Source organism: Balearica regulorum, chromosome 17 (genome assembly GCF_011004875.1).
Source record: "Balearica regulorum gibbericeps isolate bBalReg1 chromosome 17, bBalReg1.pri, whole genome shotgun sequence".
NCBI classification, from domain to species: Eukaryota; Metazoa; Chordata; class Aves; order Gruiformes; family Gruidae; genus Balearica; species Balearica regulorum.
Genome location: NC_046200.1, coordinates 4,752,308 through 4,772,443, shown reverse-complemented (window position 1 = coordinate 4,772,443; position 20,136 = coordinate 4,752,308). Strand labels below are relative to the sequence as shown.

Below are 20,136 nucleotides of genomic sequence, written 5' to 3'. Positions count from 1 at the left end.
GGTGTTTTATAAATTACTTACAGGTAGTTGTAGTCTCTGGGCTGGTTTAATATTTTATCTTGTTTTCATTGGTCAGACACAGGACAAGATCCCAGAGAAATCAAAGTCCAGGGCTGAGTCCTGTTAATGCCACCGCTTAAGTTTGTTAAAGAGCCACGACTGTGCTGCTCATCCCTGCGATTTAGATGCAACGTGCATGACGTGCAAGAGGAATTATTCACACCAAATAATTCCTCCTGCCTATATTAGCTTCTGGGAGAGGTTACAACAAATCCATTGGACCATATGAGCCAAGAGCTTCTGCTAAGCAGCTGCTTAACAGGAGCAGATCTGAGAGCTGCATGGCAAAGGGGAAGCCGGGCAAAAAAGAAAGCTCAGGGCTAGCCAAAAATTACAGCAAAAGCAGCTGCTGGGCCAAGCTGAATGCACCCAAACCCTCCCTCCTGCTGAGTAGCCCAAACTGAAGTCTTCAGCTGCCCAAAGGTTCCCAACACCCCTCGCCAAAGGGGGACAAGCTCAGCTCTCGGGGGCTTTCCTCTCTTTTTACCTTCTAGCGGTTTTACCTTTTAGCTTTCCCCGGGGCATCGCCCCGTCACGGTTAGCCTTTGGAGCACTGGCCAGGCTGAACCTAGGGGATCTTTCAAGGTCCCTTCCACCCCACGCCACTCTGTGATTGCATGATGCAGGTTGCTACTGCAAACCCCGCAGAAACTGGAATTTGAAATCCTTTTTTCAAGGAGTTTTCCCCAGGAGCCTCCCTGGGCTAACACCACGTTGGCCTCATCTTACGGGTCCAACGTTACCGAGCCCACAGCTCTCGGGGGGCAAAGCCTCCGCGGGTCCTTGTAAGACAAGAAGAGCTCGGCTGATGAGGCACTTCCCTCTGCAGTCGATACACAATGAAACTGAAGACCAGCCCACGGCGGCCCGGACTGCTCCTCCTGGTTCCAGCAGCGTTCCTCACCACCCAGCAGCTCTTCCCCTGCGTGGCAGAGGCAGCACAGAAGGATGCGCTGCTCGAGTATTTTTGCAAGGTGTCTTAAAACCAGATTTCTCTGGAATTTGGAGGAGATAAACAGACATCAGGCCAGAGCCAACCTCCCTCCTGGCAGCTCAAGGGGCACATTTTATTCTGCGGGACAAGGACTCGGACCGGTGGCCCCGCTGGGCTGCTGACAGTGTCTTGTTAAGCCAGGGCAACCCAAGTGCCTGGACTGCGCATTTCTGAACTACCAAGAGAAAAACGATTGATTTTTTTTCTTCCTGCTTTAATAAATGAGTGGGAAATTTCCACTACTTGGATCAGGAGATGCTCTGAATATTTATGTTATTGTTCACCAATTGAAAAAAAAAAGTGCTATAAACGAACATATTTGGTGACCCAATTTGAGTGGCTCATTACAATTAGATCAAGCTAATTGCCAGTCTTGTATTTCATTTGGCAACTTGTTAAGCTAATTGAACAAAATAAAACTAATGAACAATTATAATGAAGTTTATAATTAGACCATTGGAAAAAACTCAGTGTGAGAATATTTAAGGCATAATGAATGTTCGGGAGGTTGGGGGGGGTGGAAGGGGGGTGTCTGTAAATCACGCCACTCACTCCCACCAAAATGCTTCTTCCCAGGAGCTTAAGTTCATGGGATATTATGTATTCCCAAATTATGTCAACTTGTGCTTTTCTTAATTATTGATTACATTAATGCCTTTAATGTACATTCATGGCATTTACAGTGACCCTGATCCAGGAATTAGCCTGCTAGGGAGGCAGCTGAGAGTTGGACATTGTGTTGCAGCTCTTCTCAACTCTGGCTTTACGATATGAATCAAAGTCTCTTATTAAGGATGGGTTTATAACACTAAAAGTAAAAAAACAAATGTGTGGTGCAGACAGAGGAGTTCACAAAACCCCAACAAGCTGATCTATCATTTCAATACGTAAACCTGCCTTCCCAGTTCAGGAAACAGGAGATGCAGAAATGGGGAAGAACAGAAAGAGCATCGCACTCTGCATGATTAGAGCCATTTTTTAAAAAGAGAGTTATTTTCATCACATTCAATTCCTACTTAGATTTGAATAAACCCATTCCAGCTTTCCTTCACCTCCTGCTGCTGAAACACAGAAAATTAAATACCATGATAAGACACAGAGAGTGACCTTTCGGAGTTTCAATTTACAGGGTCAAGCAGGTACCCACCGAAACCTAATAGAATTGTCACATCAGGCTCCGCACAGCTTAAAAACTTCCTTTCCGCCAGTTTGTACATGCAAGTAATTATTTCATCTAGAACTCAGCGGGAACTGAGGTTTTGCATCAGGGAATAAAGGCAGAAACTCTTAAACTAGGGTGGAAACACATTCAACCTTTTCTCTTAGATGTCTAGAGGTTTCTAGTACTTGTTGCACTCCGAAATTAAGTACCAGTTTTTGGCAGGAGCCCGTGGTGCCAAGTGCTGTGACACTGCTCATGCTCGCTAGCTGCAACCACTGTAACCCCAGCCCGGAGCCCCAGTGACAATAACTTTCTTCCTACATAGCTGCTTTACTTTCCCAAAGATTAAGATAAAAAACTGATTCAGGAAAAGTTTTATTTTTATAAGTTATCAAAGTCTCTGTTCTCCCCTCCCCAGTTTTCATTCCAGCCGCATTAGGAGAAAATCTCCATTCTTGCAGCAATGTCTCAATATTTTTATGCCATCAGAACCAGCTGTCATCTTTTCCATCTAATTACAGGTTTCACCAGGGGAGTGATAACATCCTAGTATCAGTGTGGGTTTGGAGCCATCTTTGACGCTCTCCATGTCTCATCACCTTACCATCAGCCTTGTTTGGGGTTTTTTTCTGCAGGTGTTGTTTCATCTGTCATGCTGGAACTGCTGGCACAGGCACTGAGGGCAGGGCTGCCCTCCCCTTGGCTTGCGCTGCTCAGAGCCGGGTCTGGTTCCCCTTCAGCAGGCACAGGAGGGAGTTTTGGCACAGAGGATGCAGAGCGCTGCAGCCGCTCGCTCCCCCTGCATCCCTCTGTGCAGAGGTGCAGGGTTTGTCACCACGGCATCACCTGTGAAGTTGCCATCTCTTTCCTTAACGCTGGCACCTGGAAGCCCAGGGGGTCCCAGCACTGCAGACACACAGTATGAGACAGCCAGTGCCTCGGTACATTCCCTAACCAGAGCAGGGGGAGGAACGCGATACACGTCATCAGCCCCCCCGTACAGCTGTGGCACAGAAATGGAGTGACCAGAGTCACCCGGAGAGGGGACAAGCCAAACTCTCCCCACAATGCCCAGAGCATCCTCCCTATCCCGGGCAGGACGGCGATGCTCTGCTCTGAATCCAAACAGCCACGGGGCTGCCACCCAGCAGCACTGCAACCCCCATGGGTTACATACGTGGATTACTCTCATTACATCAACCCTGGCAATACCTGTAATTTTTTGTCCCTTGCATGAAATTAAAGGGAAATCCCTCTGCGTGCTTTCCCTGTTAGGCAAAGCGTCCGGACAAAAGCAATCAGGCCTTTTTCTCCCTCACCCCAACAGCCCCAGTAATCCAATTCACACCAGCGGAGTTTGATAATGCCTTTCACCGACACATGCACCGAGGACAGAGGACAGCGGGCTGACAGGCTGATCTCTCCCACTGCTTCCTCCCAACTATTTCATCACTTGGTAACAATCACAAGGGCCCCCGATGTACTAAAAGCTCACATACACATGCATGGGTTTATATGGGCTTGTGCTGGTCGGGGCATTTCCTTCCTAATTTCCCTCCCCACGTGCATACCCACACCTTCTAATAACAAAATGGCTCAGGAAACAGGAACAAACCCTGAAGTGAAGCATGAAATAGGCTCCATGATTCCAGATAGCCAGGTTCATTTAAAGCCTTGCTTGGCATTTGCATTATAAGAACAAATCCTGTACAAGAATCTCTCTTCATACTTTATACTCTTGCATTAATTCATGAAGTGTCATGTATCTAGCGTATTTTATTATACATGAGCACTAGGCAAATTAAAATTCTCAGTTGAGTATCACGCTTGCACACTCAAGGCCACCTCCTTAGGCCCCATCAAGGCTTAGAAGTCACACCTGTTTAAACTTAGCTCACCTTTTAAACAAAGTTAGTTAAACTAACACAAATTCTCATAGTTTTCTTCAGGCAATTTATTTCAATTTAGCTTTAACCTCTTTGTAGCTAATATAAGCCGAAGAGAAATACATCTGGTTTAAAGTAGTAAATTATGATTGAGTTCTTGGGGCATAGCCACCCACTTGCTGTGGGTGCCTGTCCCAGTCTGTACCTGTCCCAGTCCCTTCATCCAGGTGCCCACAGGACCAGCCACACCAGGTAAGTCCCATCAGTTTAAAATCCACTGCAAAAGAAGGAAATGCAACTCCTCACATCACTGAGCTCCTAAAAACACCTTTTCCTGGGCAATGAAAGACACTGTGGACTCAGGCAGAGCTTGTGAGAGCTCTAACAGCATCATAAACAGACTCGGACTCTCCTTCTCTGGCCGCTCTAGAAAGAAGAGTCTGATAAGCTCTTGTTTTCAGAAAGGGAAAGAGCCCACCATGTTAAGCTGGGGCTTAATGAAAATTGGGCTGCTTGAACATGACCCTAGAGCTCATCCGCATCAAGGTCAAGAGAAATTTATCGATTAAGTGAGACTAGGTTTTGCATACCGCTTCCAAAGTGTATTTTTCAAAGCACCAGAGCCCAGCTGAGCAGGCATCTCCGAGGAACAGGCGCTTACTGCTGCAGGCTCTCAAACATCACAGCGTCCAAGGACTACAGAGGGAGAAGCACCACTGTGACCACCTCCTCCGGCCTCGCTTTCTCCTGCCCCAGACATGCACATCCCCATCCATCCACTCTCAAACCTTCACATTGCTACTGATTTCAGCTCTCACTGCTCAGCTTCGACTTGCTCTTACAAAACCAAGGGTGGTGTTTGCACCATTCTTTTCCATAACACTCCATCCAGGGCTTTGGAGAACAAGGTATATTATCTAACCAAGCCATGTTTCTAATGGCATGCAAACCACACAATGAGAAGAAACACTCTCCTATTCTTTGGCAAAACACAGGCTGTAGATCAACAGGCTCGAAGTGTTAGAAACCATCTCTTTGTCAAACTAACACAGAAAACAGCAACGTACCCATCAGTGGGACTGTTTCCCTGCGACAGCCAATTCTTAACTTCCTTTAAATCAGTACAGAAAAAAGAACAAAACTGAAAAAGGGATTTTTTTTTTTTGAGCAGACTCCTCATTAGTGATGTGAACCTCTACATGTATGCTTTAATATGCTATTGTAAACTAATTAACAATCCTGGTGATGATGTTTTTTCCAAGGGACATTATCATTTCAGCTGGAGTATGGGGCTGAATGCTGATAAGCCTCTTGAACTTTGCAAAACCACTTGTCAAAAGTAGTAAGATGAGAATTCGTTAAGGTCTTCTAATTAAGAAGTACAAGGTCCAATTAAGCTTTCACTAATGTGCTACATAACCCAGTTAAACAATGGCATGCCAAAGATTTTCCCACCCCCACCAAGGCTGTTTTATCACTTAAGTTCATCTCCGACTGGTGGTTTGGAAGAATTTCTCTGGCCATCAGAAGCAATGATGAGAAATTGTGTGGACAGCTGCAGCCTGCTACATTAATACTTTGGGACGTCTTATTGTTCTGCAACTGAAATTGTTCCGAGACACTCTTTGACTCACTAATAGCATTTCAGAGACTGCTTCCCTCTCCTTTGCATAACAGATTCACTCCCACTTTGCACACAGATCATGTAGAGCAAGATGCTCAAACTGATGTTGATTATCTCATTATTTGAATCTAAAAAGGCCCCTAATTCCCAGCAAAGAAAATATGTGTGCTCTCAGCAGCTCTAAGGCTGCCGTACTGGACTGTGGCCATGCTTCACAGCAATTTGCACCCTGATTTTATTTCTGGAAGAATACAATGTATGGCATGTAGCTTCCTCTTTCTACAAAAGATGTAGAAAATTAAGCTGCATCTTGTTGCTGTGTAAGACCTGATAATTTAAGAGCTAAAAATATCCTCATGAAGGGAGGAAGATGAACCAAGCATTTTTGGATTTATCATCTCAGCTCTGTAGGACATATGAAATCCAACCAGTAGACAGACACCTCAGGAAACCAGTAATGAGCTAAAAGTTAGGTGGAGAAATTGCTCAATGCAGAGCTCCAAAGATCACCTGTAGGAAGACCAAAGCCTTCATATGTACTGAAACGTCTCTGATCAGAGTCTCAAAGGTGGGCAGAGGTTAAGTCCTCAATAGACTGACCCACCAGAAGAAAGGACAGTGCAGAAACAGAAATGAAGCATTGTTCAAAATCAGACTTCTTCCAAATCAGTGTCTGTTCCACGCTCTGACCCAAGCAGAGAACATCAGGCAATTTCAAATACATTAGTTGACAAATGTGTCTTTCCCTCTCCCAGCTCACCCAAGCTCTTGTACCTCTGAGCACCAAGGATACAAATCACAGCATTTAAGGACCTGATCTCTTGCTGCTCCTGTGCTGTGCTCCACCACCCACCAGCCTTCTCCAGCAAAGGTCTCACACATTCACAGAAGTGCTCACTACGAGACTTCTCCTCCCCCAACAGCCTGTGGAGCACCCGAGATTCACATGCTATCTAGGAAGATATTTAACAACAATCTTGATATTATAGCCACACTACAGCCCTGGTGTGTGCCAGCTGAAGCTGCGCTTACCAGCATGAAGACTATGGCAGCCCTTGCATCCAGGGACGTGATGTGGGGAAGATCATTCCCAAACATCTTCCACAAAGAATCACTTGGACACCACCTCCCTGCCAGAGCATTCCCTATAGACACCGGTCTTCCCAAAATCCAAACTCTACAGTTTTGTCTTGAGAACAAACTGGTAGCCCTTAGTAATGCAATTTAAATATTATTTTAACACCTATTTACCTGTGTGACTGACTGCTCTGCCTTGTAAATGATATCCTTTTAAATAGGTACGCGTTAAACTGAAAGACAATAATGGCCCCTGGGAAGTTGCATTCCATCAGGCAATTACCTTTGTTTTTAAAATCACTGAATAAGTAATTCACACAACCAATTTCTCTTGCACATAACAATAAACAATTTTATCAGCTATGCCCTGCTTGGGCTGTTGTGTACCAGCTCATTTTATTTCTTTGAGAACCACCACTAACCAGGGAAATTAATTGAAATCATAAGGTAGCGGGAGGGGGAAGTACCTGCTCTAACAGGAGCTGGCAAAAGCACATTTCTAAAAGGAGAGTGATAAAATGACATCTCTCAATGAGTCAAGGGGAAACGGGCTGATTCCATCACAATTCAACAGAGTTGCTCTCAAATTTGCAGAAGACCGAGTGAGAAAAGCACCTAACCTGAAGTACCTCTGCTCTGAATTTCCTTGCTGGTGAACATTTATGTCAGAGGCCTAAAGCAATTTCCAGAAGTAGCTCTATTTACATGCCATACATGCCACTAAAATCTGCGCATCTAACTTTCCAGTCAAAACACTGTGAACCCCAAGTTATAAATAGGCAACACAAACGAAGGGGGCTACGCATTCAAGGTACAACTAGTTACACACTGACAGCTCTAAGACATCAAGTCTTTCTGGATAAAAACAAGGGTTACCCAGCCTTCGGAGTACCACAGAACCACGGTGCTCACAGGTTTTGCTGCTAACACTGTGGTATCAGGAGCTGCACCACCATGCCAGACCTTATCTTTGCAGCCAAGTGCCTGGTGCCACCCAAGGGGGTGCAAGGGCCCCCTTGAAACCACATTTGACCGCAACTACCCTATGCCCAAGCCCTGGAAAGAACATGGCTAGTTTATGACATGGGGTGGGAAGCAGAAAATTATGTTCTCTGCTTTTCCTTTGCAAACTGTGATGCCTTTAGCTCCCTGCTTTTGTACTAGTGATACTTTGAACTATCCTCACCTGGACAGAGTACAGCCACATTCACAGCTCCACAGCAGTATCCAAAGAAACAGGTCACTTACACTACAGGAAAGAAAAGATAAATGCAAGTTGGATGTTTGGAGGGCAGGATTTGGAATGGGAGCAGCTGCACTCAGAAGTCTGGACGGCATCCCCAGCCCTGCCACAGCCTCCTTTCAAGTGCAAGTCACTTCACAGTCTGATGCCAGCACCCACTCACCTCTCCTCCTCCCTGGATTTCTAAGAGCTGTCGGCATCCAGCAATTCTGAATCTCAAGACCCTTGAAACCAGGTGAGGCACAGAAAAGTCATTTGTCCACAGAATACAGTTTGCACTACTCATCAAGGCTTTATGGCCATAAAGCCATTTTCAGTACACTGATCAATATATAAATACATCAGGTTTTTCATTTGTAACTATGGTTTGGGAAAGGTTTTGCAACATTCGACATTTGCAAGATATCAAATTATATCCGTTAACAAAACTTTCTACAGTTTCCACCAGGATAAAGGATTTAAAAAGCAGCCTCTAGGCATTGTATATGCTCTTAATGTATCTGTGCTTCTAAACTATCTTTAATTAATGAAATATCCCCAAATTACTTATTAATAAGGATCTGTGGGCTTTGTAAACTCCAGACATTTTGCATGAATTAAAGAACAATATAATGAAGTTTTAATGAATACAAAGTCACAGTTAATGTAAAATTTATATATAGCATGCCAGAGGGGAAAGCAATTTCAAAGTACTTTTAATCATAGGTTATTGGCAGCTGGATAGCTCATTTTTATACTTTTCTAATGGGTGCTCGGTATTTATATTATCACATTTATCATGCCAGCATGGTATATTGTCTGACTCAGTACAGTTCAGAAAGCCAAATGGAGACCAGCTCATTTAAAGCCTCATTTGCTAATGAGGCATTTCTGCATCCCGCAGTGATTGTGTAGCTGGTGTCCACGATGACTGCGTTCTTTTAAGTCAGCCACAGACCACCTGAGAGGGGCTACTCCTCAGCTGCATTTACAGGCATTTCCACTCTTACTGAATTATTAGCAGCTGTATTTGACATATTCTGCAACCAGCCTTCGGCTTGCTGGAGCTAGCAAGCTGAGATCTGTCACAGGGTGGAAGAAATACAATAAACTTCTACTGGCTGCAGCTAAACACGAGCATCTAGATTTTGCCTTAAGTAATGGAGTACGTGCCTTTTGATGTGCAGATTTTAGCAACATTAAGACATTGCAACCTACAACTTCTTACTGTACAAGGCACATTTTCAGCGTCCTTTCTGCCACTCCTGTTCACCTGTGACCTTCTCAATGAGCCAACCATGCATACTGAACTAGCAGCAATGTTTTACTTGTCCTGGGCTCTGCATAAGAAAACAGGATAAAACTTTCAGAGAACAGGAATTTTGTAGTGGGGTGAACTTGGATTAAAACCATTAAAATCAGTAACAAATTAAGCTAAAAATGATTCTGTGACACCCAGCTGAAAGGAAAATAAAAAGACAATAAATGAGTAGTATCTGAAACAGATGTAATAATATATATATAAAGAATCAATTTATTTTAATAACTCTTTATCAATGCTGAATGCATACAACACAATTGTAAGTACATCCATGATCTTAATGCATTAAATACTTATCCCACAAAATTCAAATAGTGCAGGAGATACTGAGTGCCAGAGGTTCGGTACAACTACTGCAACTGTATTTTATGAAAAACAAAATGGTTTAGTGCTTCCATTTTACTGTTTTAGTCTGCTCATTACAGTATTTTTCCCTTTATAAACTGGAAGGATGCAGAGCTAGAAAACATTTTAGTCTTTCACTTTCAACATGACATTTAGTAAAAAAAGTTACAAAACCCATTGGCTTTTAATAAATGAACACACTGGAATTCTTCAGCTAGCATAACACCAGATTGTTGCCTTACAGCCAATAAAGAACTTAAAAACAAGGAAGCAAAATGCTGTCTTCAGTTGCAATGATGTTAATCCAGAGTAGTGACAGTAAATTCCATGGAAATAACCTGAAGTTACACCAGCAATAAGGAGGAGGTGATTGCTCCCTCACCTTCTCAACCCCCAGAAGTCTATCAACTAAAAGGTTAAAATAATAGGAAGGTTACACCACAAAATGAAGCAGCAATTACCTTCAAGGGTACCATGAGATATTTCAAGATTGAAATTATTCTGAGTCAAGTCAAATGTGTTTAGTGCATTATGATTTGGCTTTATAAAAACATTTATATGCACACTACATATAGAACACTTTCATGTTCCGCAGTCAAGTAGTTAAAATCACTTATATTCCTTAGAGGTGACCGAAACACATGGACTGAAAAAGTGTTGCTAAAAATCCATTTTTAAAAAAAAAGGCGAACATTTAATGAAAGAAATATTCTATTTGCAGGTGTAGCTTATGCTATTGGTGCTCCCAGTTGGTGGGCTGCTGACATAAATCTAACCAGAAAAGATGCACTCATATATATTAAAAAAAAATAATCAAAACAGGCAGGTTTCTCCTTCCAGCTGGAAAAAACCACCAAGATATATGGCATATTTAACCAATAAAAGGGAGCTAAGCTTTACCCAAGCCTTTCATAATGCACTTAATGAAATATTTTTTTCTTTTAAAAGAACCACTGGTATTAAATAGAGCTTTTTCTTTACATACAGTATTGGTATATACAAAACAAACACAGAACAAAGACAGATGCAAAAAATGAAATAAGTGACTTCAGAAGTTCTGAAGCTCAGGAATATTTTGGTACAGGTCCAAAGTCTCTGGATTTGAGAAAGCTCCTCGCTGCTCAACTTCTTTCCCTGCAATTATTTGCTTCACAGCTACTTCCACTTTTTTTCCATTTATTGTGTACTGAAAAACAAAACCAGTAATGATAAAATTACACTTTACACGTATTAGCTTTATGGAAATATTCATGAAAACCCCCCACCAAACTCAGAACTCAATCAAAGCTTAGCAGCATCTTCCCTTCTGTTATAGTCAAGGCACCAAAATCTTTCTTCTGAAAGTTACTTGAAGAGTACATGGAATTAAAAGAAGAGTTTATATGTGATTTTGGATTATTACTCCTGTTTGGTAGCACAGTGAGAAGAACATAATCAAGCTCCAACTTAAACCAGCGAAACTAGATCAGAATCAGGGTATGAACACTAAGAATCTTTAATGTTTTATGTTCTGACACATCCAAGTTTCAAACAATTTTTAATTTTCTAAGGGTGGGCTCAAAGCCCAAATCCATTGGGCTTTGGGAGAAGAAAAACATGATTTTCCTATCTTAAATGGGCAGTCTTTTTCTAATAGGGTAAAGTGAAACACTGAGCTTTAAATGGTCCTCACAATGTTTCAAAAGAAACCAAAACCAAGGCTTTACCTCCACATATAAATCACAAAATTATATTACATTGTGTTACTCTAGAAGTATGGACATTGCAGACAACAAAAAACCCAATTCTTCTCTTCTTGGGATCAGACCACTGTAATTTCTGACAGGTACAGTTCACTAAGGAAGAACTGCTCCAATGTTTAATACCACCTTCCTTTAGGCTGGTACCACTGAGAACTTTTGGTGGACAACTTTAAAAAGCTGACCTCCAACTATCTCCTTAGTCTTGTCTGTCTGCTCTGGGAACAGAAACTGCACTTGCTTTACTACTGAATCTGCTGATCGAGGTTGGTCCTGGTCTCCAAAGCCACTGAAACTCCTGAACTCCAGGCATCACCACTTTTCATTAGAGATCTTTTAAAGCTGGCTAGATAATCCTCAACTCAATACACTCTTACAATATTGATCTTGATACTAAATCAAACTTTTCCTTATTAAAACCGCTGAAGTCATATGTAATCCTACCCTCTTGAACCACCTTAGTCAACCACTCTTCCTCCTTAATGATTAGCAACCTAATTTCCACAAGTGTTCAGAAACCAAAACACCTCAGTGGCCTGCAAGGAAACTGCTCCCTTTAAAAGAAGATTGGACAGATTGTTCAGCAAAGCAAATGTGTTTACTTTAATCAGTAAACATCTTGTGAATGACCACCAGAATGCTTATCTGGTGAGGACAGGACTAGAAAGATTTGCAGTATGTTTTTTAACATCTGGATATCTCATTAAAATCCATGCTTTGTATTACTAAAGTCCTAATCACTTCAACACAGCTATACTATTTCGGTATACCAGTATACCGTGTCAGTATACAGTCAGGATTAGATTGTATTTTCAGATGAGAATTCAAATACATTTTTTAAAAGTAGCAGAAAACAGAAAGAGGTTTCCCTTCCAAGCAAAACTTTCAAAGTAAGATGGGAGACAGCTTTGATCACTTTACCACTGGCATATTTATCTGAAAGGTAATTAAAATTCACTCAATTGTAAATTCAGTCAAAGTGTGACCTAATTAATGATCTAAGCAGGCTTTCCTGAGGGGCAGCCCGTCACAAACACCTCACTGCCATCAACTTCGTGCTGTACATTAAGGTGATTTACACAGTTTACAAGTTCAACACTTCATGCAGAAGCTAAGCTGCAGCCCAGAAAATCTTAGACGTCACCGTTTAACAGACACAGGGGATTGTACACTCACGCAAACACAACATTTTGAGCCAGGTATTATCTGCCAACAGTGGCCTGAAACAGAAGTAACTGAACAGATCAGAACCAGATCACTGTGTGCACCGTAGAGACTGGCAGTCCTGAACCCTAGACCACTTCCACACAGAAACCTTTGTTGGCAGTAAACAGGTATCAGAATATCAAAGGATTGGTCTGAAGTGTCTTTTCCCGAGGGACATTCAAGTCTATGTGCAAACGGACTTGAGACAACTACACTCTGCACCCCAATTCTGCTGCTCATAGAGCTGTTGAGAAGACTCTAGCATCAGAGAGGTCTATAAAAACCAGGCATTCCAACTAAAGAGTTCATAGAGCAAGGAAGAGCACTGTAGAGTAACACAGCTCCAGAAGACTGAGCATGCATAACCATTAGCTAGACACATTTCTCTCCCTCCTCTCTCATAAGCCCAAATATTTTATTTTAGTTACTGCTACAGTTAAGACAGCAATAGAGCTACATTTAAGTGACTAAACAGATGTAGAAGTGAAATAGTTTACAAAATGATTTTATAAATTTGCTCAATGCTCTCAGCTTTCATAAGAATGTCATTTGAAACAGGAAAACAAAAGCAAAATAAGCTTATGGGTAGCCAGAAAAGCTAAAGTTAAATTACCTTTTTAATATTTTCCTTTAAAAGGCTTAAGTATGTATTACTGACAAAATGCAACACACATTTATAAACTGAGAATGGGCATTTTTAGGTATTGTTAAAAACAAAAACATGCTTAGCTGAAAAGGAGATGAAATGATGTTGCTAGGCAACATAGACAAACTATTTATAAAGCTCGAATACACTTTTGAGATGCTAAAATTTCCACGCATGTGGGTTTGAAGAGCAATGACAACTGCTCCTTAATTACTATTCAAGGTGACAAAGAAAAAAAGTAGGCAGCATTTTTCATGACATACCGGAATGCCTTTGGTTTCTAGAATGAGGCTTGGAACATGCCTGGCAGAAAGCGCTATACGTATTGCATCTCGAATTCTTTTCACCAGATCCTCGCTGAACGCATGGTTTAATGCCATCTTCAGGAAGAGTATCACCCTCTCCTCCCCATCTTTGTTGTACTGAGGGACACAGAGGCTATCAGAAACCTCTTCAAAGGCTTCAACTGAAAATAAGGGAAGAGTCCTTATTAGCACTTGCATTTGTATATTATTCTGGATGCAAACTTTTTGTTGTTGCACTAAAAGAAATACCACCTCCCCTAGAGCTGCTAAGGCAAAACAGATGCCCTGACTAGGTTACTCTACAACGAGCTTCCCCTCTGGGTGCTCTGAAATTCTAACTCCTGCTTAGGTGAAAATCCAGGTTGAAGGACCATATATACTTAGGTCCAGGACAAAAACAAATTTTGCTGTAACTTTTGAGACAGATAAGCTTTTACATGAAGCCATTTTCTTTGGCTTTCCTCACAATCCCCGTTACCGCATGGACGGAAAACTAACATGCCTGATCACACAAGGGTAACAAAAGGCAACCGGTCCTTAAGTCTCAGATTAGCACCTTTGCAGGCACAGTTTCACCACCTTTCACAAGGCAGATCTTTGAAATATGAACCACAAGCTCAAAAATTTCTTCTAATTATTAGGAAAGATACAATAAAACCAGTGTCAAGAGCATCTCTTGAGAGGAAAAAAAGAAAAGCCTCAGAAGTTAGGTATTCTCTTCTTATAAATCTCCATGATATAATTAGTCTGTAAGGCCTTATTATATGAAAGCAACATCTTACGGAGAACATCTCATCTAGTCATCTCCAGCCCTACAGCTACTTCAGGAAAGCAACCAACTTTAAGTCTACAAAACTGAATTGTACTGTTAATGCCATTATGCTCTGTACTGTCTTTCATTTGAAAAACAGCAAGTCTTTTATTACTTAATCCTTCCAAACACCTTTATAATGCTTACATTTCAGGTTTAAGGCAACAATGTCATAGCTGAAAGAGGTGAAAAGTTAATTTCATACCTATGTTATAGATTTCAGAACTTCCAAATCTTACTCCGTTTGGATTTAACGTACCGTCACTGAAAATCATACACAAAGAAGCATTAGAATGTGATCAGAGTTTGATGACAAGAAAAAATTGATGCAATTAACCAAGTCTGTCTACATTTCATGCAGTAAATATGCAGTCATATTAGAAACAGAATTTTAAAAAAACTTGATTCAAAAAGGCATTTTGCTCATTAGACTGAAGATGTACAGAGTACCTCAACATTATTCATTCACCTTTCTTAGTCTCTCCCCTTTCCAGTAGCCTACAAATACACACACCCCACTGATGACAAAACAGAATATTTGTAGTACTCCATCATATTGCAATTGTGTATCATTACTTTCCAGTCTTATAGCTGGAACTTGCATTTCACATATAGCAGCCTCACACCATAGGTCTGTTGAGCACCTCTATTTGTGACAATTATGCCAGACACAGCTTCAAGACATTCATTCAACTTTGTTTCGAACAGCAACTTTTAAATGCAAGCAGAAAATTCAGCCACTATTGTGATCTTGAACGTCTATGATCACTAACACAAGCACAACTTAATACCTGACTTTCTATAATTAAGTTTTGCCATAAAGCAAGTCAACAGCAAAGCCAAGACCAGAAGACAAGTTTCCTGATTCACCACCTTGAATGTGCTACACACTCAATTCAAATGCTCTTACAGATGATCATTATAAACCATGGAACACAAAATCAAGTCCAATGCTGTCTTGTGTTCACATATACAAAAGTGGGGTAGAACATTGAAATGGGCTCCCTTCCCTCTAATCCAGCTGCTCTGATTAATTTAAGGGTTGAAATCCCCAATACTGGATTTAACAAAACAAATATAAAGCTAACTAGCATGATAGAGCATGATGTATATGATTGTCCAAGGTGAAGTTTGCAAATTTTAACACTTGTTTACTCAGAACACTTTCACCAAAATACAATACCTGCGACCCAGCATAACAATTCCTCCTGTCTTGGGATTAATTTTGCAGTAATCACCATGGGCCCAAACCCCTATTAGGGAAAGACAGAGGTTAAGCAGTTGATTTCTTATTCATCCCATCATGGCAGGCATTTAACTCAACTCACATTAACTTGGTAAAATAAATACAAAAATATAACATATCAGATATACTTTGAGAACTACCAATGTAGCAGTACTTAACTACACAAACAATCCACATTGCATTTACTACAAAGAGCTAGGATACACAAGAGTAGCTCACACAGTAAGATCAAACCCTAGGTTATCTTCTGATTGCTTGTTTGCATGACTATATAGTATCCTTCAGAAAAAGGATGAATAGCTGCTCTGAACACCATGTAGAGGAAACTGGAAGAGTATTCCACAAAGGTAACAATATTCACACCAGTCTTTCTTGATCCACTTTTACGATGTACAATTCTGTGCAAGAAGCTTTCTGGGATTGCACAATAGGTCCCAACAATTCCCTAGGAAGCTTATGTGCTTAATGTTCTTGATTTGTGTTAATGTAAAATCAGATTTGACATTTCAGAGTTAGAATACCTTTTGTACTACTTAAGACTGATACCACTACAGCAGCCTGCCACAAACAGAAATACAAGCCAATTCTACTCAAATTTTTCTAAAGAAAAAATAAACCTCAATTATTTGCACATGCATGTGCACAGAAGACAATTTTCTAACTTAACTGTTACAACCTTATAGCCCATTTACAAGGAAAGAGAGAAAAGGGGTTTCAGACAGAATCTCTGGACCACAGTGATTTCAGTCCAACAATGGTCACACAGATTATTTTTTTTCCATTTATTGTTGTGAGGCTTACATGCAGTCTGCAACTTCCACATTCCCTCAATTTTCCTATACAATATCTCCTGCTGCACATCCTGACTTCTCTTGTAAATCCACTCTGTATTGCTGCTATTTATAAAAAAAGCTTCTGTCTCCAAAAAGAAGCAGTTTGAGGTCCTGCTCCTATAAAAGCCCTTGCCCAGTAGGCAGCAAGGAGTTCAGCATTGCCGTGCCAGATAAGCAAAAGCTCTGGATGAGCAGAGTCCTCCACAATTATTAAGAAGAAAGCCTCTGGTCCACAGTACCTTTTCTTTACTCTTACCACCACTGGAAGACTGTATGAATGCAGAATATGCATGTCTGAGGCAGCATATACTTAAAACCTCATGCTAATGAGGTAGCAGGTCAGGACTTATCACTTAGGATTCACTCCTCCAGCTAGGTAGGAACAGTCTGGCAGAGGCAGAGTAGCACTCATTAATGGAGGATTGCTCCCTGACCTATTCAGCACTTTCATTTCACACTCATGCCAAGCAGTCTATGTCTGCACTACAGATTATCAGGCTGTTAGTCATATCTGCCTAATGAGAGCAGGAGCGAAATGGGATTGGAGCTTTCCAGAGGTTCTTATTAAATTGATTTGGATCCGTATTCAAAACAAAGCACTAGAAAACAGAGTGAGATATTATGAAACATGCCACTGAGTTCTCACCCTGGAAACCTAAATTCAAAGCTGCACCTGCCTATCACTGGGCAAGAATAAACCTGTACCCTCCTAAAAGCAGCAATACAATCTATATCCTTGAACAGTCTGAGCACTATCCAAAGCCCTTCATCACATACCTGGGAATTTTGAAAAATAAGCCTTCCTGTATTTGTTTCCATTCTCATCATTCCAGAAGTGCGTAGGCTGACAGGGAATAGGCTTGGTACAAACCAGCTCTCCACTTTCACCCCAAACTGGCTTTCCTGTTTACAAAGAAAGAGGTATTTTCTGCATTTCCCTTCTGTAAACAATAAAGTACCAAAGAGCATCTACATGCCAGATACTGATGTAGATATAAGCTGTGACTGGTGGTCTTGACAGATGTATTAAATTCCTAAACTCCCTTAAGTCATCTTTATCTTAACCTCAGTAACTTCAGGAGAGTTGTACCACAGGGAGGAGGCCAGCCTGGCATCCACAGCAACACAGCTAATTAGCACACACACCTGAGGCTAGAATTTGGCCTTGATGTGCTTTAGTGGAGTAATAGAAAAGGAGGGCCTTTGTACACATAGGTTGTCTTCACTGGAGTCCTGTACAATCCCAATCAGACAGATCCAGATTCAGGTGTTGTGGAACATTTCCGAAGTGAAATCACTCATTTAACAGCTGACTGTTTACCCATCTGATGAATGAAACTTAAGATCATATAACTACTGTATTTTGTAAGCGTGTGTAATATTTTGGGCAATATTTACCTTCATCATTCCATGCTTCTACAGCCATTCCAAGATTTCTGGCCTGAATTTCTCCTTTGTAAACTGGAATTGTAACATTCTGACCCATGAAACATGAAATGATATCTGTCCCACCTACAATAAAAGAAGCACATTTAGAACACACAATACTTTTTGGAAAAAAGCAAAACTGAAAACTACGTAAGAACTCTAGAACAGCAAATTGCCACTTTTGCCAAATGCTTCTGATCCACCTTATGCAGTGCAGAATAGACAGCATTATCTAGGAGGTTATCTGACTTTTAATAAAACAAAGGTTTATTTTCTTGCTATGTCTTTTTACACAAGTATGCTCTTCATGCGGAAATATTCCCCAAGGCATAACTTTTCTTCTTCCAACAGTTTCTTTAATCTCATTTAAGGAAATTTCCGTTTATATGAGAGAAAATAAACCGGTCCTAGTTTAGACTTAGATATTTAAGATCACTTAGAAATGTTTTCTTGTTTGTTTTCATTAAAGTAACCAGTCAAGCTATTCCACTCAATATTTACTTAGCTTTTATATCTTATTCTCATTAGCACAGGGGGAAGGGAGAGGGGAGCTGTGCCTATAGGATGAACAGTTATCTTAATAAAAATAGATACTGTCAAAGTGCTTATTTAACTGGAATATTTATAGACTTTCCAGAACTTCAAGGAAGTAGAATTCTAAGACACAAATCAATCATGCTAGCTTTACTCAAAAATAGTCTTCTGCATTTGAGATTATTAACATCTATAGTAGCAAGTTCAAGATTCAGCACTACTCTTAGTAAGGCCAGAAACAGAGATGACTTCAGTAGCAGAATAGTCAGACTTTAAAAATCAAACTAAACTGAGTTAAAAAGCCCTTTGAAAAAGTCGGTCCTCATTACAAAGCAGAAAGAAGAGTTCTGTGGTGGACCTTATGTGAATAGAAGGTGCCTCTGCTAGCACTCCTCACAACAAACTGCACAGTATGTGGGCTTGATATTTCTCTAATTATATAATTTACAAAAAAATCTGTCTGCCATGCCAATTACTTGGCACAAAAGAATTGAAATGGGAACATGGCAAAACCTCTCCAAGAGGTATTTTCTGCTAAAATCAGCTATTTGCAGAACAGTATGTTCTGTAGGTTAATAGACTCTTTTCTTGATCTCACCCTGCTACCCCTAAGGACAGCCAGTCAAAATAAATGATCCTGCTTAAAAAAAAAGCTAAAACCCAAAACATCCACCATGTCAGAAACATTCCACCTAAAAGCCTTTGAGTGTACAAGCTTCATTATGGCACACTGAATTATGCAAAAAATACCTGCACTAAAAAGACAATTAATTCTAGTTTAACTATAACCAAGCCTGAATGATCCAAGTCTTAAGCTTCCCAAATATACAGCAAACAAGCAAGAAGGAAATGCACAGGCAATGAACAGAATTAGTAAGGTGCATGCAGCATAAAAGCATCACCTGAAATGGATCCCAGGAGGACACTGCTTTTTATGTGTTTGTAGACATACTCAAAGCTTTGAGATTTGAGCGGTGATCCTGTAGACAGTATAGTGTGGAGTGTTTGAAGATTGTGTGTTTCACCTTAAAGAGTAGCAAATCAACAAAACAGGTTAAGGGGGGAAGTTTCACAAGAGTTTCTAAGAAATAGTTAGAATTTTTCAATTCAGAATTTTTACATAAGGGACTTTGTGACAAGATGCAGGGTCAAAACCTAGAGAGGAAAGGCAGGAGGGAGGATAGAAGGGATTCAATAGCTTTTTGTATCTTACATGGTTTTAAATTTTTCTCTTCTAGCACAGCCAGCCACTTTGCACCCGTTCCAAGGATGGTGATCCTAGAGGGGAAAAAGTTTACATGTTTTGCATATTTAAATATGCTAAGATTCTAAAGACCTGCAATTCCCACTGCAGTAAGCAGAGGCTGTTAGACACTCTGTACATTGATTAGTTAAGCAATGCAGTCTCTTGAAGCTAAGTGCAAGACATATCCTTTTGAGCAATCAAAATTAGTCAGATCACATGTCATTTCTGCAGCTTTGGAACTTTTAATTCTATCTTTAAATATTAAGCAAAGCTTTCCCACCTCGTGGAAAATGTTCACTTTCATTTACAGGAATTCATAACTGCAGAACACTCCAAAGACATCACAAAATGTTATAACATTTACTTCATTAATGGGCCTTAATTGCCACTAAGCTGTCTAACAAAACTGCTGCCTCGTTACACTCTCACATATAAAAATTTTGCCGTTTCA

The 20,136-nt window shown here is 40.7% G+C and overlaps 1 protein-coding gene across 1 annotated transcript in view; it reads right to left on the bottom strand.

The window, feature by feature from the left end:
• Positions 1–9,540: 9,540 nt before the first annotated feature.
• The window catches only part of AACS (acetoacetyl-CoA synthetase), a 43,066-nt gene continuing 32,470 nt past the window's right edge, over positions 9,541–20,136 (bottom strand). The window contains exons 11-18 of the mRNA XM_075769382.1: positions 19,653–19,717; positions 19,342–19,464; positions 17,876–17,989; positions 17,255–17,380; positions 15,582–15,651; positions 14,604–14,662; positions 13,546–13,748; positions 9,541–10,877 (exon numbers count right to left, since the gene is read on the bottom strand). Coding sequence (XP_075625497.1) covers positions 10,740–10,877; positions 13,546–13,748; positions 14,604–14,662; positions 15,582–15,651; positions 17,255–17,380; positions 17,876–17,989; positions 19,342–19,464; positions 19,653–19,717 — 898 coding nt within the window. The 3' untranslated portion in view covers positions 9,541–10,739. The remainder of the gene's footprint in view (positions 10,878–13,545; positions 13,749–14,603; positions 14,663–15,581; positions 15,652–17,254; positions 17,381–17,875; positions 17,990–19,341; positions 19,465–19,652; positions 19,718–20,136) is intronic.